At 40.8% G+C, this 22,335-nt stretch overlaps 1 protein-coding gene across 2 annotated transcripts in view; it reads right to left on the bottom strand.

Annotated features, from left to right (window-relative positions):
• Positions 1-218: 218 nt before the first annotated feature.
• Positions 219-22,335, bottom strand: part of LOC128694861 (probable Na(+)/H(+) antiporter nhx-9) — a 37,750-nt gene continuing 15,633 nt past the window's right edge. For both annotated transcript variants that reach the window (XM_053785205.2, XM_070094339.1), the window contains exons 8-18: positions 22,114-22,203; positions 21,303-21,373; positions 20,294-20,488; positions 19,895-20,024; positions 19,288-19,425; positions 11,829-11,916; positions 4,143-4,214; positions 2,953-3,033; positions 1,916-1,972; positions 1,163-1,312; positions 219-1,027 (exon numbers count right to left, since the gene is read on the bottom strand). In XM_053785205.2, the coding sequence (XP_053641180.2) occupies positions 678-1,027; positions 1,163-1,312; positions 1,916-1,972; positions 2,953-3,033; positions 4,143-4,214; positions 11,829-11,916; positions 19,288-19,425; positions 19,895-20,024; positions 20,294-20,488; positions 21,303-21,373; positions 22,114-22,203 (1,422 nt within the window). In that variant the 3' untranslated portion in view covers positions 219-677. The remainder of the gene's footprint in view (positions 1,028-1,162; positions 1,313-1,915; positions 1,973-2,952; positions 3,034-4,142; positions 4,215-11,828; positions 11,917-19,287; positions 19,426-19,894; positions 20,025-20,293; positions 20,489-21,302; positions 21,374-22,113; positions 22,204-22,335) is intronic.

Consider the following 22,335-nt stretch of genomic DNA (forward strand, 5'->3'; position numbering starts at 1 on the left):
TGTCACCTCAACGGATCGTCTACTTAACACAGGTGTCACCTCAACGGATCGTCTACTTAACACAGGTGTCACCTCAACGGATCGTCTACTTAACACAGGTGTCACCTCAACGGATCGTCAACTTAACACAGGTGTCACCTCAACGGATCGTCAACTTAACACAGGTGTCACCTCAACGACCAACATTTGTTTTAGGTCCAGTATAAAATGAGTCATAATTACTAATGCTGTACAATGTAATTTATTATATACAGAGGAAGCATGAAAATATCGCAATACAAAATAATACAAACAATTATATACATTTACTAGAGTGTAGTTTACAAATTCCAACAAAAATATAGATTATTACCTCAATGAGATGAGTTGAAAAGGATTAGTGTTCTGTATTTATGTATATAAATGTAATTAATGAATTAGATTACTGATTTTTTGTCAACATCAATGATGCATTTTCTGAATGTGTATAAAAAACTCATTCTGCAAACACTATGTGAACTTGGAGAATTACATCATTTTATAACTAGAGATTACCTGCATAGAATTTATCACCACTTTTATAAAATATATATGAGTAGAACACATTTTTTCATATATTACACTACAAGAACCACATACATTTACCTAAATGTTGTTAAAATATAAAAATATATATATATTCTTATGGAGAGTAGAATCTACATCCGTGTCTGCTCACGATCAGGGATAACTTCAATTACTGCATCGCGTCGTCCTTCTTCCTCTTTAATTGTAGTATTAAGCAGGGAGTGTTCTCCTGTGTGAGAATGTCGCCTCATGTTCAAAGATAAGTCTGGCACAAGTAAGGATGCAGTGTATAAGGTTGATTCATTCAAAGAATTACGCGAGGGAAATTTATCCTGGAGTGAAGTGCCCGAGGTATTATCTTTAGCAAAACTGAGACTGTCTTTCAAGGAATCACGGTGGGCAGTGACTGATGCACCGCTGCTGCTCCGCCTTCCAAAAATTTCACGTATGTTGGGATACGATTCGTGCTTTCCTAGGGAACCTGTGGAATGAATTTAATATTGTTATGAGTCATTTTGAATATCAACTTCATTAATTAATACGCTTTTTAAAGAAAATATTATTAATTTATCACAAAGAGCTTAGTTAAGTTTATAAAATCAGTTAAATCATTTACCAAGCAGAGTATTAGAAGGCGAATGATAAAGTAAATATTCCTTATTTGATGCCCAAGCAGGGAACTCCGTCTGTTGGACTGGTTGATCAGAGTTATCTGTTCGCTTCCAGGGTAGTGAGACCTCAGTCATCGTTTGTATGACATTGCCACCTATAGGAAAAATAAAATATATCTGTGAAGTATTTACAAATTTACATTAATAAAATATAAGCACCCTCCCCTCTCTTCGCTCATCCACTTACAGCAATATTTTGCCCCTTTTAAAACGTGTTTATCCTTCATTTATCTAGTTAGTTTGCTAGTAGCTTATAGAATTTATGTCAAGATTTGGTATTATCTTAACAAGCAAATGTAAAATTATGCTTGAGTGACATTAGCAAAAGTTAATTTATAACAAAACAATTAAATTTTGTAAAAGGTAACAAAGTCTCATGAGGTCTACAGACGAATCACTTTAATATTAGACAAAGCAAAAGTTTGGATATTGTAACTAATAATGTTATCAGTATATCACCCATTTTGCATTCAAAATTAAATAATTATGAAATGAATTTCCAAAATACAAGACGTTGTCCCCCCCCCACCCACCCCAGGCAAGTTCCTTGAACCTGGTAAATGAAGGTCTTGATCCATGGCACTGGACCCTATTTCCCTTTCCTTGGATCGAACAGTAATAACTCCCTCATTTCCCCAGCTGCTTTATGATCTCTACGGGTTTAGCGCTCCCCATAAATGTAATAATATTCTCCTTACCATCTGGTATGACGCTGAATTTTCGTTTGACATCACGAGCTGATTCAGGAGCGTCACCTGTGAGGGTAAACAAGAACTTTTAGCCTCTAATATTTGCAGCAAGAAAAAAAAATAAAAAATAAAAAATAAGTTTTTATTAGTTATCTTGTAAACTTGTTTCATCTCCATGGTCCTTATGTAGTATTTACCACTTATATTATTGATGTCATAGTAATTTCACGAAATGGATGTGATGATAATTTATATGATAAAGGATGAATGGTTGACAGATGTGATATAAGTGACGGATTTGTAAGTTAATCAGAAAAGAACTAGCACTAAAATTTAATGCCTGAAGTGCAGATAGAAACTAACAAAAACATTGTACTTAACAAAATTTATAATAAGAATATCAAATGAATATTGACAAATTGTATGATAAAATAATGTAATTTAAGAAACGTTGTCATTATAACGTTTAACAATACTTTGTTTCCTTTATCATGAAAATTATCAGTAAATATTGCATAAAGCAACATGATCAGTTGACTGCTGTCACTGCTAGGCTGAGACTAGCCTACCTAGCCTTGATATTTCAACTTATATGAAGTTGTAAATTGTAGCCAAGGCCATTATGCCTTGATTGTCCAAAAAAAAAAAAAAATTAGAGACAGGCCTTAAACGCTACAAGAGACAGATGGCTTCATTATCAATAATATGTGAAAACTTAAGTGTGTATCCATATATTACAACGATGTAACTCAGTAAGGCCTCAGGGATTCTCTGGGACCTTTATAATCATTTCTATATTACTGTTCACTTTATGAGCTGCACGAAACAAAACGAAACACATTCAAGGTAATGAACAAATTAAATACAAATCAATATAATTTTTGTGATGAAAACTGAAAACAGCAGTTCACATGTGAAGGCGCATATAGAAATAAAAATAAAAATCTAGTTTGCATGGTGCAGTGGTTGACTATCACTTCCTCTCCACCCCAAGACCCTTACGGATAGTTCCTTGATTATGAAACAGGAAAGTCATTGATACTTACAACCATGGTATCGTTTCCAAGGTAATATTGCTTCTGCTACTGTGGTGTGACTTGATCTTTTTCTGGAAGAACTAGGCATGTCTGTGAAGTATGGACAAGTACATGACTTGTATTGTTACATACACACTTCAACATAATGAGATACATAATTTTGTTTACAATTGTTTTATGCATATATAAATCAGAACATACTACACTAACTTGTTATAAAACTATTACATGCAGATATACAATTAATCCAAATAGATGTTATACACTAAAAAAATTACGCTATATAATTTATTTTCTTTTATGTAAAATACTCTCAGCATCACAAAGAAAGCTTCATATACAACAAAAAACTATCTGCGAATGCCACCTAATATTGACTTTCACAATGGCTAAATATGTGCAATTTTTTAAGTATCAAATTTAGAGCAAAACTCTGACCTGAGTCAGCACACTACTATATTGCTCACCTCGTGTGTAAGTCACCACACCCTCGTCTGACCTGAGTCAGCACACTACTATATTGCTCACTTCGTGTGTAAGTCACCACACCCTCGTCTGACCTGAGTCAGCACACTACTATATTGCTCACTTCGTGTGTAAGTCACCACACCCTCGTCTGACCTGAGTCAGCACACTACTATATTGCTCACCTCGTGTGTAAGTTACCACACCCTCGTCTGACCTGAGTCAGCACACTACTATATTGCTCACCTCGTGTGTAAGTCACCACACCCTCGTCTGACCTGAGTCAGCACACTACTATATTGCTCACCTCATGTGTAAATCACCACACCCTCGTCTGACCTGAGTCAGCACACTACTATATTGCTCACCTCGTGTGTAAGTCACCACACCCTCGTCTGACCTGAGTCAGCACACTACTATATTGCTCACCTCGTGTGTAAGTTACCACACCCTCGTCTGACCTGAGTCAGCACACTACTATATTGCTCACCTCGTGTGTAAGTCACCACACCCTCGTCTGACCTGAGTCAGCACACTACTATATTGCTCACCTCGTGTGTAAGTCACCACACCCTTGTCTGACCTGAGTCAGCACACTACTATATTGCTCACCTCGTGTGTAAGTCACCACACCCTCGTCTGACCTGAGTCAGCACACTACTATATTGCTCACCTCGTGTGTAAGTTACCACACCCTCGTCTGCCCTGAGTCAGCACACTACTATATTGCTCACCTCGTGTGTAAGTCACCACACCCTCGTCGTCCACAAAAGCAGGATTCTCCGCCATCACGTGATCCATATAGTCTGCCGGAGTTAAGTCACATACATAAATAGAAGCTAATGCATTTGAGAATATATTACAATAAAGGATGCAAGTCAAAAAAACAATGTGGGTGAAATAATTCACAAAAGAATTATATGTAAACATTTACAGTAACATGTTTGGAGAAATTCGCCATTAACGCACAAGTTGCATACGGAAACTGGACGACTTTATAATGGTACTCGCACAAGACGAACTCAGAAGATGTTCAAGTCTTCATTTTTATTTTGTGGGTTATGCACAGAAATAATTTTTTAAATATTTAATGAATGACAACCATTAATGGCTATTATTATTATTATTATTATTATTATTATTATTATTATTATTATTATTATTATTATTATAAAAAAGAAGCTAAACCACAAGGGCTATACAACGCTGCAGGGCAGGAAGGAAGCGAGGGTATCAGGGGGTAAAAGGAAGATGGATGATTAGTAGGTTACGGAGAACAGCGGGGCAGTGGATAGTGCAGGGGTAGAGGGTAGCAAGAGATTGAGGTAGAAAGGGCTGAGAGGAGTGCGAAAGGTATCATCATCAGAGTTTGTGGAGTAAATCAGTTGTTCTCAAGAAGTCAATGAGAGAGTCAGGATTAAAGGAGGGTCCATCAGCAAGAAGGGAAGGTAAAGAGAGAGAGACGACGTTGGAGGTAAATTCTGTGTGCTCGTTGATAGAGTGGGCAGTCTAACAGAATGTAGCTAATCGATATTGGAACTTGACACTTCTTACAGAGAGGAACAGGGTGCCTCTCCATGAGATACCCATGAGTAAGATGAGTGTGGCCAATGCAAGGCAGGAGAGAATAGTCTCCCAACCTCGACTCTGATGACAAGAAGACGGCCAGTAACCTATACTCGGTTTAATAGAATGAAGTTTGTTACCGAGTAGATTAGACCAACGTTGTTGCCAACGGGTGTGAAGGTGGGTAGCTATTACAGCAAAATAGTCTGTAAATGGAACACCTCTATATGAAACTGGTAGATCATGTACTGCTCACCGCGCAGCAGTGTCTGCCTGTTCATTGCCCTGTACATCAACATGACCAGGGACCCAACAAAAAACAATATCTTTATGCTTGGTAGAGATACGGCATAGCCAAAGTTGGATACGGAGAACTAGGGGGTGAGGTGTATAAAATTTCCATATAGCCTGTAGAGCACTAAGGGAGTTTGATACAACCACAAATGATGGCACAGACATAGATGCAATAGGAATAAGTGCTGCAAGAATGGCATACAATTCAGCAGCAAAAATGCTAGCCGAAGATAGCAAATGCCCTCGCACAATGCTGTCCGGAAACACTGCTGCGAATCCGACGCCATCAGAAGACTTAGAACCATCTGTGTACACTGCGATGGCATGAGAATGAGAGTGGAAGTGGTCAAGAAAAAGAGAGCGGGAAGCTACAGTAGGCAGTTGGGCTTTTGAGCAAGGGAGTGAGAATGAACATACTCAAACAGCTGGAACTTCCCAGGGGGGTAGGAAAAAGTGAGATGCTACATGAACATAGAAAGGTGGTAACTGAAGGGAAGACAAGAGCGAATATAGGCGAAGAGAGAAGGGACGGAGCAAACAGGGGCGGCGAACAAATAAAGAATGTCTACTAATATCAGTGACCATTCTATAAATGGAAGGATTGCGGAGATCATGAGAGCGGACATAGTAGTGAAGGCAATGGGGCATCACGGCGATCGGACAAGGATGGAACATTCTCTTCTCCATAGAGGCTCTCAACAGGGGAAGAGCGAAAAGCACCAAAGAATAAACGTAATCCTTGGTGATGGATGGGGTAAAGGCTAGAGAGAGTAGCAGGAGAGGCCGCTGAATAGATCTGGTCACCATAATCGAGTTTCGATAAAATGAGGGCTGAATGTAGGCGAAGGAGAGTTCGACAATCAGCTTCCCATGAAAGATGAGCAAGGGTTTTAAGAAGGTTCAGCCGGCTGTGACAAGTTGCCTTCAGAGAGGCAATGTGAGGTTTCCAGGATAACCTACGGACAAAGAGAAGACCTAGAAACCTGACTGTATCACGTTCACGGATACGGGAGCCATAGAGGTACAAAGGATGATCGGAGATGACAGAGCGTCTAGTGAAAGTAATTTGGTGAATTTTGGTACTGGAAAATTTAAACCCATGCATGGTGGCCCAACTGGAAACACGGTCGAACGCATGCTGGAGAGAAACTGTAATGAGGTGGCAGTCAGCGCCTGCTCAAGCAATAGCGAAATCATCAACATAGAGTGATGACCAAATATTGGATGGAAGACTATAGGACAAATCATTTATAGCAAGGAGAAAAAGTGTTGTGCTCAGAACATATCCCTGGGGGACACCTTCAGCTTGGACGAAGTCTGAGGAGAGCACATTATTAACCCGAACACGGGAATGTCTGTAAGTTAAAAAGTTCTTAAGGAAGGATGGTAGATTGCCTCGGAGGCCTAAGGAGTGGGCTTGGGCCAAAATATTATACCTCTAAGTTGTGTCATATGCCTTCTCAAGGTCAAAAAATATGGTAATATCTGAGTGGTTATTCGCAAAAGCATTACGAACATACGTATCCAAGTGTAGTAAGTGGTCTATGGTAGAACGGCCCTTACGAAAGCCATATTGACTAGTGAGAGACGGTTGTGTCTCTAAATACCACATTAAACGTCGATATACCAGACATTCCATCACTTTGCAATCTGAACTGGTAAGAGCAATGGGACGATAGTGGGAGGCATCATGTCCTGTAGTACTCGGTTTGCAGAAAGGGAGAACAAAGGCAGATTTCCACAGCTGGGGAAGAACTCCTTGTGACCAAATAAGATTGAAGAGGCGTAAGAGGACTGCAAGGGCTGACTGATGTAAATGTTGTAACATCCGAATATGAATGTCGTCAGGCCCAGCTGCCGATGATCGGCAAGCTGAGAGTGTTGCCTCCAGTTCTTGAAGTGTAAAAGGCACATTATACTGTTCTTCTCTGAGAGAAGAAAAGTCCGAGGGTGCTAACTCTCTGGCAGACTTTGAGGAAAGAAACGAGGGGCATAGATGGAGCCCTCGAGAGATAAAGACCAGATGATTGCCAATTTCAATTGCAACGTCAAGAGGGTTTGCTATATCAACACTGGCGACCAGTAGAACAAGAGCCAGGTCAGGAGAATATTTACCACTCAATTTTCTCACTTTTTTCCAGACTGCACTCATAGAGGAAGCAGAGGTTATGGTGGAAACATAATCTCGCCAGCAAGTGCGTTTAGCATCATCAATGACACGGAGAGCAATAGCACGCTTCTGCTTAAAATCAAGAAGTCTTTCAGCGGTTCTATTGTACCAGTACCTACCCTACACAGTGCGTTTCAAACGTACTGCACGAGCACAAGCAGGAGACCACCAAGGCATGCACTTCTGAGAATGCCTGCCCAAGATTTGGGGTATAGAATGAGAAGCTGCAGTTAAAACTGATGACGAGAAGAGGTGTAAAAGCTCATCAATGGAGGGCGAAGGAGGAACCTCACTAAAAGCAGTTAGTTGCGAGTAAAGGTCCCAATTTGCTTGATCGAATTGCCAGCGTGGGCTACGAAGAGGTGGTGAATATGAAGAAGTAAGAATGATTGGAAAATGATCGCTATCATGTAAGTCTGGGAGAACAGACCAGGTGAAGTCTAGTGCAGCAGAGGAAGAGCAGACTGAGAGATCAGTGCAAGAGAGAGTATGAGTACGAGGGTCAAAATGGGTGTGAGTACCTGTATTTAAAACATGGAGGGGGTAGGAAGCAAGAAAAGCCTCCATCTGAATGCCACGGGAATCACAGTGAGACCCCCCAGAGGAAATGATGAGCATTAAAATCGCCAAGTAACAGAAGTGGTGGCAGTAAGGATGAAAGAAGAAAGGCAACATCCGGGATAGATAATGCCCGAGAAGGAGAGAGATACAAAGAACAGAGTGTATACCACCTATGCAAGTGGATATGGGCTGCTGTGTAATGCAGCGAAGTACGGACAAATAGCTGATGGTACGGAATATCAGTGTGTAGAAGAAGGGCACTTTCATTAAAGGTCCCATCAGGAAAAGGATCCGAAGAATACAATAAATTATAACCTGAGATGGGATAGATAACAACAGAGTGTAATTTTGGTTCTTGTAAGCAAACACCAACAGGGGAAAACCGAGAGAGCAACATCTGAAGCTCACCCCAATTACCCCTGAGGCCGCGGATATTCCACTGTAAATAGGCCATGATTAGCAATGATAAAGATACCAGAAATCCTCAGGTAAGGGTACCTACGGACTAGAGGGGTTAGAAAAGTCCACATGCGGCGGCAGTGGAAAACGTTCAAGCAGTGAAGGAATGGTGTGCTGCGAAGAAAGGAGTTGTGTAGATGGAGGAGAGGAAAGAGAAGGAACAGGGGGTGGATCAGTGTCCATTGATGGTTTGGTCTCTGCAATATATTCAGAGATAGCTTCAAGTGTTTCGGAATTCAAAGACATTGTATGGGAGACAATATTGGAGATGGAAGGAGGAGGATGAGTAAAGATTGGAACCATAATGGACTGTACCAAAGTAGGGGGGGCGAAAGGGTGGAGGGAACTGGAGAAGTGTGGGAGGGGACAGAAGAGGCAGAAACCTGGGAGGTAGCAGAAGAGGAACAGGGGAGGAAGGCACAGTACGAGGAGGAGGGTGAACCTCCACACTTGTAACAGAGCCAGTGAGAGGGGAAGAACCAGGTACAGAGACTGGGAAGGTAAAATGAGGTGGAAGAAGGGAAGGAGGGGTTAAAGGAGATTTGAGCAATGGAAATTTTTTGGACTAATGAAAAGTAGAGGGGCGATTGGTAGAAGGTGTCGTGCGAGGTCTTGTCGATACCGGGGCTTGTGAGGGAAAACTCGAAGATGTGAGAAGAGACTGAGGTGTTGAAGTAGGGACGTCTGAGCCCAGGACAGCAAAAGAATTAGATACAGGAGTGACTATGGGAGGGGTAACCACAGAGGAGGCTGCAGAAGATGGGACCCCAGAAGTGGGGGGATGTTTTGAAACACGAGAATAAGAAACATGGGGTAGTCTTCCTTGGAGGCAGAGATGAGAAACTGCCATAGCATAAGGGAGACCTTCTGCCTCTTTGAGGCAACGGATTTCACACTCATTTAAGTAGACCTGGCAATGGCGAGAGTACGAAGGGTGAGCCTCATGACAATTAAGGCAAGAGGGAGGCTGACTGCAATATGTATTAGAATGGTCATTGGCACCACAGACTGGGCATTCAGGTATAGACCTGCAATATTTTGCTGGGTGACCAAATTGCCAGCAATTTCTACACTGTTGCGGTGTAGGGATCACTTCTGATCTTGTAACCGATGTCCTGCTACATAAACAGAGGATGGGAGTTCACGGCTGTCAAAAGTTAATCGAGCCACATTGCAAGGGTATCGCCTCCGCCCGCGGGCAGGAAGGACATAAGTGTCTACCTTGAGGACCGGGAAATCTTGGAGTTCCACCTGTTCGAGAATGTCATTGCCACATCTGAAAATTCTGTTGGACTATGGTGTGGGGCAGAATGACAGTACCACTACAAGAATTGAAGGAATGATGTTTTTCGATAGTGACAGGAATAGTATTGTTATGTGAAAGAAGAGAAAGATCATGAGCTTGGGTAGCATTCTGGACAGTGATGATGTGCATACCACTCTTAAGAGCATGAAAGGAAATATCTCTACCAACATGACGTAGGAGTGACTTGCCAATATTATGGTCGGAAAGATAGGCACTAGAGGAAGTAGGTCGTAAAGTAAAGAATTTAGTGCATTGCGCATTCCAAAACTGAGCTTGGAAAGGGAGTGCATGACGTGTTGATCTTTTCTGAGAAGAACGAGAAGGTGGTGAAGTATCATCATCAGGCAATTGTCGTTGGTATTTAGGAGTGGGACCAGAGTTGGTCCAACGTGGAATGGGCTGGCGATTCGAAAATTGCCACATCGTAGAGGGAGAGGCCGAAAGCATAGTCAAACGAGAGCAGAGGTCAGACAAATCGAAGGAGTCAGTCGAAACCCCAGCACCTGAAGCGGGTGAGGAAACAACATCAGCAAGAGGTACAGGGGCATCAGGAGTGTCCGAAGAGTGGTCAAAAAACGAGGCCGGGCCAGAATGGGGTGTGGTACCAAGAAGGGGCCCGGGGTAGTAGGTTTATGGATTGGGATCTCCATGGTTAGGTTACTTCTTTTCTTTATGTTTTTAAGAAAAAAAAGAAAGAAGAAAAGAAAAGAAAAATAAAAAAAAAGAATAAAAAAAGGGGGGAGCGAGGAGGGATAGTTCTTAGGAGGAATGAAAGGGCCGGAAATCTCTCTCCGCGCTCAAGAGGACCTCAGCACCACAAGTAGCTCAGATGCAGCATGGAACCCGTGCCATACCCTACCCTTCATGCCAGTAAACCAGCAATCCGGGATAGCAACCTTACATCTGCCGAGCTACCTCGGTGGACAAAAGAGAGGCCGGCTGGATATTCGCCACAAAGCATACCTCCTTCGACCATCACCCCCCGAATCCGAAAGGCAGCTTCCAGAGATACACCCATCGCCCGAAAGACACCCAAAGCCACCCCCCCCCCGGGATACCAGAGAGGGATCGGGACATCCACAGGCGATCCAGATTCCATGGCAAACTATGCCACCGCCAAGAACCTCAACGGAATGGGATGGACCCCGGTACCCTTTCCCCTACCTAGGAACCAGCGTGCCTGTGGGAAGAATCCCACAGGCCAAAAAGAGGAAGGGAATAAGGGAGGGATGGGGAGGAGGAGCAGGAGCAGGAGGAGCAGGAAAGGGAAAAGGGGGGATGGGGAGGATGGGGTAGGGAAGGGGGGATTGGGGGTAATTAGGTTCGGTCTGAGGAAGGAGACCAACAGGTCTAATTCCTCAGACCAAGAGCCTCTTCACTACGACAAGGAGCCCCCCTTGAAGAGGCCATTAATGGCTAACATTGGTGAAAGAACAAATGTATTTTGTATTCATTTTCCAGGCAAGGTTCATTTTTTTAACACTCAGTCGTCTCCCACCGAGGCAGGGTGACCAAAAAGAAAGAAAATCCCCAAAAAGAAAATACTTTCATCATCATTCAACACTTTCACCTCATACATAATCACTCTCTTTGCAGAGGTGCTCAGATAAGACAGTTCATACAATTAAGAATTTAAAACGTTATTGCTATTTTTAACTCACCATATAATATACACAAAGTATAAATTTATTATATAAAGAAGTTATAGAGGCGTATAAATCCCTCGAGAATATGCTTGGATGACGGTGTAGAGTTGATCCAAGGAACTAGATTTATCCTTCCCCTCCTCGGATCAAACTTGAATATCTCTCCTTTTTCCAGTTACTATGTGAACCCCGTGGGTTTAGCGCTTCCTGATTATAAAAAAAGGCTTATACCACCCCTTCAAAGAGTAAACGCGAGTCCTCAATGGTAGTAAAAAAAAAAGCTTTTGATGCAAGGAACTGTCGCAGCCTTCCCCCGCCTTGGATCAAATATGACTATCTCACATTCACCAGATGCACTAAGACCCCCTCCCCACTTTAGCGCTTCCACTTGATCATAAAACTGAGAGAAATGACTCACCACTCTCAAGTTTAATATCAGAACCAATCTTGCGGAAAGATTCCCGCCCGTCACCTGCCACTGGCTGCCCTGGCTCACCATTCTCTACCTGCAAAATAAAAGAAATATGCGGAGTCTTAGGAACTTCACTCCATGAGTTTCTTAAATATAGGTTAAGAATTAATGTTACACAACCTTCAGATTCATACTACTATAGAGTTTGGTTGCCAATCGAGACCAAGTTTTGCGGAAAGTCTATATAATATAGCCAAGCTATTTCATTGTGTAAATAAGGTAATATTTTGTAAAGGAATTCAGGGAAACCGGTTAGCCGGACTTGAGTTCTGAAGGTGTAAATACAGTGCCTGCACTCTGAAGGAGGGGTTGGGATATTTGCTGTTTGGAAGGACATCTAAACTGTCATATCTGCGCTTACATCTTACTGAATGATAGTGAAAGTGTTTCTCTTTCAGATCATTCTGTTTAGGTAGGAGACGGGCGATGTGTTAATATAGTATGTATGTATATATATATATATATATATATATATATATATATATATATATATGTGTGTGTGTGTGTGTGTGTGTGTGTGTGTGTGTGTGTGTGTGTGTGTGTGTGTGTGTGTGTGTGTGTGTGTGTGTGTGTGTGTGTGTGTGTGTGTAGTTAGTTTAATATGTTTATTATGCACCCCATACCCATCCTGTGGGCGGTAGTCAAAAGATTACAAAGGTACATAATGGGTCCAGGGACTGACCCCAAAGTTATGATAGCTGAACTAGATACAAAGGTAATGAACTCCAGGTAGATCTGGTCACAATCATTGCAAGTTACAGAGGTAATGAATCAGCCTCACTCCTATACATGGTTACAGTCATGAACAAATTACAAAGTAATGAGCCACTGATACGTCCACACCTGGTCACAATTGTAATGAGTAATGCTTTATTTACAGCTAGCAAAGTCGGGGTATTTCTCCAGAATGGTCTGTAATATACCACTGTGGATAAAATACTTTGCCATTTCGTGAACATTTATGAGTGAGTTGTTTCTAAATTCATTAATTTGATCACACTCCAGTACATAATGACGCAGGGTGTGACAATAGTCTATCTGGCAAAATTTACATTTCGTTTGGTCTACATGTGGCTCCTCCTGCATGATGGAATGATGATAGATGGACTGACTTGTGTCAATCTCCCTAAGTCTTAAGTCAATAAAGTTCATTCGAAGTTCTTTTCGTATTATTGTTCTCAAACTACTACCTGACAAGCCAAGATTGTAATCTACTCCCTCTTTGAAAGCATACAGCTTAGCCAATTTATCAGTTCTATCATGCATCTGAAGACCAATGTGAGATGGAATCCACAGCATGTGCACTCTGACTCCACTGTCCACAATCTTACCATACCTGTGTCTGGCTTCTGACACAATCATGCCACAATTTATACTTAATGAGTTGAGAGCATTTATGAATGACAGAGAATCAGCTACAATTAAAGTGTCAATCTTAGATACATGGACGCATTTGAGTGCAAGAAGTATGGCAAACAGTTCTGTGTGAAGGGTAGAGGCCCAGTTATTGATGCGTGCTCCAATTTCGGGCCACCCTGCCTTGGTGAGAATCGGCCAGTGTGATAAAAAAAAAATATATATATATATAGTGACAAAACATAGATAACAACTCAGAGCTACATCTCGAATACTTCGTCCAGCTCCCTGACAGTCGGCCGAGTGCCCAGAATGCTGCAGGCATTTCCTCTCTGGATCGCGACACTGAGTCTCTGAAAGAGGAAGCTGGTCGCCCTGTGGTCCTTGGTTTCTATGATGAGCTTTTCACCCAGCTCTTTGAGTAACTTTAGAGCACACTTTCCCCATGCTCCAAGGGTCTCCGACCCTATTGGGATGAAGTTATAACAAGGGGGAAGGTCTTCATTTTTGCGGATCTTCTGGGTCTCTCTGTGGCTGGCAGCTCCACCCCCTTCAGCTTCGGAGTATTGCAAGTAGGTGTCTGCCAATGTGGCGGCACAGGTGTAGTCCCAGGCAATCTACTTTCCATCCTTCCAGGGTAGCATAGTGGCTCCAACAGGACGCTTTTGACTTCCGTCAGACCTCTGCACTCGGGGTTCCCGCTGAGCTGGGCAACGGGCTGTGGCGAGGCTTCTCTTTATGATGTCACTGACCTCCTCATGTCTGGCATACTTCCCTTCTGCTGTGTGACACACGAGACCATGAAGTCCGAATTGATCGGCAGTCGCCCTGCCGTAAATACACGATTCACGAAATCGTAATGACACAATTGCAAATAAACCATACCACGGGCGGGGATAGAACCCCCGATCAGAAAGTCTCAAAACTCCAGACCGTCGCGTTAGCCACGGTCTGGAGTTAACGACTTTGAGGGGACTTGAGCTAGAGTTCGTCACGGCCACGCTAGCTGGAGATTCGTCTGTAAAAACGTGCATTTGTGGTCTCAGTGGTGCCTATGCTAACCTTCCTATGGTGTAGAAATATACCTAGTTGGACGAATCTTATTGTGGCTAGCTGGTCCAGTGGCTAACGCGACGGTCTGGAGTTTTGAGACTCTCTGATCGCGGGTTCTATCCCCGCCCGTGGTATGGTTCGCAAATACACCTATGTTCAGTGAGGATGGGGGCGGCTAGGCGAAGAGCAACACCAATCCGAATGGCCTGTGGGTCGAGTCGAGTGCCCAGGGAGGAATTGCGAACAGCTAAAAGGAAATCTCCTAAGTGTTGTACCTTCACTGCCAGGAGACGAGCTTTGTCCTTTCCTGAAGCGTTGGTGAGCATTGTGTTAGGGATTTTTTCCATGATTGGTTTGTCCCAGTGGGACTGTTTGTGCTCTTTGGGAGGAGCTGGTCTACTGGAGAAGTCTGTAAGGGTGTCCCACCGCATCGCTGCTTCAGTAAATTTAGGGTCTTGAGCTCCTACCACGTCTCTTAAGCGTTTGGGGACAATCTTCTTGACTAAAGCACTGGAAGCCAAACACGAAGACAGAAAAGCAGGTAAAGCTACATGCGGGCTTAGGCTTGGTTACAAGTACTTCTGGAAGTTTGGGAGACACGCAGATGATGATCAAACTAAATGTAAATTATGTGATCAGGCATATGGTCACTGTCTTGAACACTGTGTGCTTAATTGTCCACTTATTGAGGAATACAGAGATAGACAGTATAATAACCTATGTGCCATGTCAAGATATCTTATTAATGAAAATAAGATGCCAGATATACTAAACAAATTTCCTAAATTTGCTTGTAAATGATTAGTGGACTGTAGATATGTAGACATAAACCCATATGTACACCTGTTAACCCTTCTGGGGCCTAGTTCCTAGTGACAGGTTCAGTGCCTTCTTAAAGGTTGATCTCAGGTGTGCGTCGTATTCGTCGAGTGTTGAGTTGTCAAAAGAGGGTGCACACCTCAGGAAGTAAGTGAGTCTTGGCATAGTAAGACACCTTGTGAGGAGGTACAGAGCATCAATGGGCATCAAGATCGTTTATTCTCTCCTCCATTCTCATCAGGTCATTCAATTTGTCCTTGAGGGCAGTGTCGATGGCCTGGTGACCCAGCAGTGCTCCCAAGAGGGTACTGTTGGACGGAGTGGAAGTAGAGACTTCTGGGAGGGTTCTTCACACGGCATTGGTTATTTCCTGGTTCGCTGTGATGATTTCACACTTGGAGGGATTGACAATGAGTCCCAAGTCTTCTCCCTGTATTTTCACCAGTTGTAGGTCATCTAACAGGGACTCTTCAGTACCTGCCAGAGTGCCATCATTCAAGTACCAGATGTGAGCTCGCTGCGTAGGCTGGAAGTTAGTTCTCTTACTGCCAAGCAGAAAAGAAGTGGAGCTAGTGGGTCACCCTGCTGAACACCCTCTGATGAGAGAATTTCATGTTCTCCAAACAAAAGGACTGAGGGTTTGCTGTAGCCGGCTGAAATGAAGGGAAAAAGACTGGGGAACAGATCCCGAACGGCCGGCAAGACAACATCTCTCTTCACCATATTAAAGGCATTTCTAAAATCAAGTTTGACTACGGCCTTGTCTTCTGGTAGGTCCTTGATGTAGGCCCTTGCCGCATGAGCTGCGGCTTCACTGCCTTGGAAGACCCCAATGCCCAGTTGGTGTGGCTGGAGTAAACTGGCAGCTTCTAGGCGAATGTTTCTTACTGCTGCTTTGGCAACGAGACGGCGAAGAGTGTTACCAACAGCAATGGGTCTGACTCCCCCATCCTTCTTCAAATCACATAGTGAGGCTCCAAAAAAGAAAGGTTTAATTTCTTCTGGGATTCGCCCAGCCAGGCAGGTGTTGGCAAAACAACCACTGTGAAAGAATAGTGAAATTCCAAGGTTGGGAACCAAAGCAATCATAGTACTAGGGGGAGAGAGCACAACTTTGTAGTACCCACAGTCATTGGCCAGGCTTCAAACACCTTTTATTGTACAGCAATAAAGGAATGGAACAGACTACCCGCACATGTCAAAGCCAGTCATAGCATGAACCAGTTCAAGAAGAGTGCCAAAAGGTGTCTGATGAATGTAGCTACAGAAAGGGAGGGGAATGATTTTCTATTTTTTAGCTAACATACGTGTAAATTTTACCTTATTCCTAGTAATGACCCTCGTATTGTAGATAGTCTTAATGACCCTCGTGTAGTAGATAGTCTTTTTAGTATGATAATAAGATGTTATCTTCATTGTAGAATAATAAAAAATATTATAACCTTTATATTATAATAATAAGGTAAAAGGACCCCAATGGAAATAAGTCACTGTGTCTGACTTTTTTGGGTTATCCCAGGTTCTCTACACATATGCTGCTATGTATGATAATTCTATATAACTGTATTTGTGTATACCTGAATAAACTTACTTATTTACTTACTTATTCGTGACTTCTCATATTATCAAGGAACTATAAAAGTAATACATCAAAGAAAGGCATATAAATGGTCTAGACCACACTTCACCATCACATCCCACAACAAAGCAACACCTGATGCGCGACAACACCGGACTCATAAGAAAGGAGAAACACTGCAGCAGGCCCGCTGGCCCAACTAGACAGGTTCTTCACGACATCCCACTAACAAAATATTCTACCCAAGAATTAAGATTTATTATTTGTCCAATGTATTATTAAATTATTCCCAAATTTTATTATCAAGGAACTATGAGAAGTCACGAAAGCGCTTGGAATTTCACTATCCTTTCACAGTGATTGTTTTGCATATACTGATATCACCTGTTTTCTGTGATCTTATCGCACACATGCACACACACACAAACACACACACACACATACACACACACACACACACACACACACACACACACACACACACACACACACACAGGAGCTTGGACTCGACCCCTGCAACCTCAACTAGGTGAGCACACACACACACATACACACACACACACACACACACTGGAGGACAGGAGGGTCAGGGGAGACATGATAACGATTTATAAAATACTGGGCGGAATAGACAAGGTGGACAAAGACAGGATGTTCCAGGGAAGGGACACAGAAACAAGAGGTCACAATTGGAAGTTGAAGACTCAGATGAGTCAAAGGGATGTTAGGAAGTATTTCTTCAGTTACAGAGTTGTCAGGCTGTGGAATAGCCTAGAAAGTGACGTAGTGGAGGCGGGAACCATACATAATTTTAAGACGAGGTTCGATAAAGCTCATGGGGCAGGGAGAGAGAGGACCTAGTAGCAACCAGTGAAGAGGCGGGGCCAGGAGCTAAGACTCGACCCCTGCAACCACAAATAAATGAGTACAAATAGGTGAGTATACACACACACACACGCACACATATGTATATATATATATATATATATATATATATATATATATATATATATATATATATATATTATTATCACACTGGCCGATTCCCACCAAGGCAGGGTGGCCCGAAAAAGAAAAACTTTCACCATCATTCACTCCATCACTGTCTTGCCAGAAGGGTGATTTACACTACAGTTTTTAAACTGCAACATTAACACCCCTCCATATATATATATATATATATATATATATATATATATATATATATATATATATATATATATATATATATATATATATGTATATATATATATATATATATATATATATATATATATATATTAAATTATGGGGAATCAAATTCAAAATGGGAATTGACACAGTTACTTTTTGCTGATGATACTGTGCTTATGGGAGATTCTAAAGAAAAATTACAAAGGTTAGTGGATGAGTTTGAGAATGTGTGTAAAGGTAGAAAGTTGAAAGTGAACATAGAAAAGAGTAAGGTGATGAGGGTATCAAATGATTTAGATAAAGAAAAATTGGATATCAAATTGGGGAGGAGGAGTATGGAAGAAGTGAATGTTTTCAGATACTTGGGAGTTGACGTGTCGGCGGATGGATTTATGAAGGATGAGGTTAATCATAGAATTGATGAGGGAAAAAAGGTGAGTGGTGCGTTGAGGTATATGTGGAGTCAAAAAACGTTATCTATGGAGGCAAAGAAGGGAATGTATGAAAGTATAGTAGTACCAACACTCTTATATGGATGTGAAGCTTGGGTGGTAAATGCAGCAGCGAGGAGACGGTTGGAGGCAGTGGAGATGTCCTGTCTAAGGGCAATGTGTGGTGTAAATATTATGCAGAAAATTCGGAGTGTGGAAATTAGGAGAAGGTGTGGAGTTAATAAAAGCATTAGTCAGAGGGCAGAAGAGGGGTTGTTGAGGTGGTTTGGTCATTTAGAGAGAATGGATCAAAGTAGAATGACATGGAAAGCATATAAATCTATAGGGGAAGGAAAGAGGGGTAGGGGTCGTCCTCGAAAGGGTTGGAAAGAGGGGGTAAAGGAGGTTTTGTGGGTGAGGGGCTTGGACTTCCAGCAAGCGTGCATGAGCGTGTTAGATAGGAGTGAATGGAGACGAATGATACTTGGGACCTGACGATCTGTTGGAGTGTGAGCAGGGTAATATTTAGTGAAGGGATTCAGGGAAACCGGTTATTTTCATATAGTCGGACTTGAGTCCTGGAAATGGGAAGTACAATGCCTGCACTTTAAAGGAGGGGTTTGGGATATTGGCAGTTTGGAGGGATATCTTGTGTATCTCTATACGTATATGCTTCTAAACTGTTGTATTCTGAGCACCTCTGCAAAAGCAGTGATAATGTGTGAGTGTGGTGAAAGTGTTGAATGATGATGAAAGTATTTTCTTTTTGGGGATTTTCTTTCTTTTTTTTTTGGGTAACCCTGCCTCGGTGGGAGACGGCCGACTTGTTGAAAAAAAAAAAAAAAGAAAAAAAAAAATATAAAATATATGTATATATATATATATATATATATATATATATATATATATATATATATATATATATATATATATATATATATATATATATATATATATATATATATATATATATATATATGCATACATTACTTACTCTTTTTCTGGTGCTCTGTTTCCTGGTGTTGCTGGTAAACTTGCGTGAGTACAGATACATATTACGATGCATGGCTTCATTCCGTGTCTTCCACTCATCATCCTTTACTGCATGTCTTAAGTAGGTTAAACTTTGGTGCTGAGGGAAGAAGTATCATAGATTTAGTACCGATTAATATTTTACACAGACAACCTACATTATATAGTATTATCATCAAAAAGAACGCCTGAAGCTTTTATGTGCCTTCAGAATTATTGTATAAATTTACATTATTTAAGAAAATTTATAGATTTATCAAATTAAGCTAACCTTTATAATGATTTTGTTCTAGATATTACTGGTATAACTATAATCTTTAAATTTATTACAATAAGACCTCAAAGGTTTTAATACATAGATCAGTTAAAAAATACAAAAAAATATTCTTAAAAAAGGAATGCATTTTCACAGATTCCTGTATACTTACTCGCCTCATAGCAATATAGTAAAAAAAATAAAAAATTTTGGGTCTACTGTATGAGAAGGGGTTGCGAAGGGGCCCCCATAACGGTTCAAGCTTCAGGGGCCCCAAAAATGTAGGTTCGCCACTGGATTTTTGCATACTTACTCGCCTCCTAGCTATATAGTCAATAGATAGGAGATGATTCAATTTAGCATCATCAATATCCTTCATGCCTCTCTTGTATTCCAGTTCTCCAACGTCAAGGTTCCATTCACCCTGGTTGTTCTTCTGCAGACTGAAAGACAAGTGATTTTTCCCATATATTTTGACTGTTATAGTAATCTTATATTGTAATAGGTGCTATACTACACAAATTATATTAAAAATTACCTTCAATAAATTAAATAAGTGACTTTAATAAATTACGTGTTTTTTTATGCAAATTAATGTTTTTTTGTAGATTCAATGACAAATATTGCAGAGATAATTTTTATGACTGAGTTTAAACACATTTTAACAAGTATAATCTAGTACAGAAAGGAAAATATAATTAAAAATACTTACTATGGATGAGTTACAGCATTTCGTAATAAATTGGTAAATGACTTTGTATCGTTGGAAGCACTGTCATTATTTTCCATGTAATTAATAGCTTCTTGCATCTTGATGTTGCTAAATGTTTCAATGAATTTAGGTTCCATTACATTATTCTTGTGGACTAAGAATGGTGTTAGGTATTTATGGTTCAATCTCTTGAACCTGTAAGGAAAATTACATTAAGAATGCATACCACTAGGGGTTTAAATTACATATAAAACAGTTTAGAATCTTCACTGACGAAACGTTTCGCCTACTAAGATTAATCAAAGCTGTGGAGTTGAACAATGACCAACGTCGAGGGACTGACCACCTCAAACTACTACGTTAAGGGTGAAGGACGAATCGCCTTATGTCTACATATCCACCACTTCTATTGTCTCTGTATCTCGACTGAGGAAGCCTGCTGAACTGACGGAACAACAGATACCACACTGTTCTACACTGATCTTATTAAACTAAAAAAAAATGCTAATAAAATTATGCTGGTACCAAGACCAAGAGGAAATTCCAAATATGAAATGCTCAACATTTTATGTAAAACAGAGGAAAATGTTTAGCTTTCAATAACAATAATTACATTCATTTTAATTTCAGCAAATATATACTGTAGAAGAAGAAAAAAAATAAAAATGGAAAAATTCTAGGTATCAGTCAGTGGGAGAAAATACAGAAAACAAATTTAAATAGGAGGATAGTTTTGGATCCCATATACTTTAACAGACCTGCAGATAATGATTAGACTAAAATCAGCTGAAGGAATAACAATTTTTTTTCAAAAATTTGTATTAGTTTATATAACTTTTTTAGTGGATTGACTTAAAAGTCATCCAAAGGCGAAACAATTAATTCCATCTTGAACTCAGTGATGATTATCCACGCTATTAGAAATCTGATACAAATTGACTACACCAAAAATTGTTAAGGCTTTATGAAGTAATTAGGAAAGTACATAACATTATAACAGTAAACTTACTTTTTTCTGAAGAGTAGGTTACCGTGCCTGGCTGCCACATCCTCAATGCCGGCTGTGATGTAGTCAAATGACTGTAAATTATATACGACATTATTAATTCTGAGCAGTACAAATCATAAAAATTCTCAATAAAATTATAAAGTGCTAATAAAGCTGGCTAAAACGGTGCATAAAAAATATAGCTTATATTTCTATGTTCATATTCAAACAAAGTGTCATACACATCGAAAATTACACAAACTAACCCTAATGTAGACTATGAAACACTAGAGGAATACTACAAATTTCGATATAACGATTAGGTGCTCGTCCACAAAAATAATCTGCTGAAGATGACCTCATCTGTTTCTTTTTCTCATGCGAAATTATTGTGCCTAATGATCACAATGCCGCCTCTAAGACTGTTTGATGAACTAGTGATCTGAGGATATTTGCTGAAGTACGATCCGTGGATTTTGAAAGAGCAGGCACTGTACTTCCCAACTCTAAGACTCATTCCGGCTAACCGGTTTCCCTGAATCCATTCACAAAATATTACCCTGCTCACACTCCAACAGTTCTTCATGTCCCAGAAACCATTCATCTCCATTCACTCCTAACACGCTCACACATTCCTGTTGCATGTCTAATCTTTTTGCACACAAAACCTCTTTTAGCCCCTCCCTCCAACCTTTTCGGGGACGACCCCTACCCCTCCACTACAGATTTATACACTCTCCAAGTTTATGTTTATATATATATATATATATATATATATATATATATATATATATATATATATATATATATATATAATGTAGTTCATATTTACCCTTTCATGGAGTCGCTCATTCATGGTGAGTGTTCGCTCCACTGCTTTCTTTACTCCCAGCATTATCGTAAGAGGTTTGATGGTGATACCCTGTGTGGTAAAATAATTTTGTAAAGTGATTTGGTGATACCTAAAACAGTATTTTTAGTGATAAATGGTTAAAAAAACGACAAGTTGAAGATTGAGACACTTATGCAACATATGGGAAACTTTACTGAAGAA

Source organism: Cherax quadricarinatus, chromosome 45 (assembly GCF_038502225.1).
Source record: "Cherax quadricarinatus isolate ZL_2023a chromosome 45, ASM3850222v1, whole genome shotgun sequence".
Classification (NCBI taxonomy): domain Eukaryota; kingdom Metazoa; phylum Arthropoda; class Malacostraca; order Decapoda; family Parastacidae; genus Cherax; species Cherax quadricarinatus.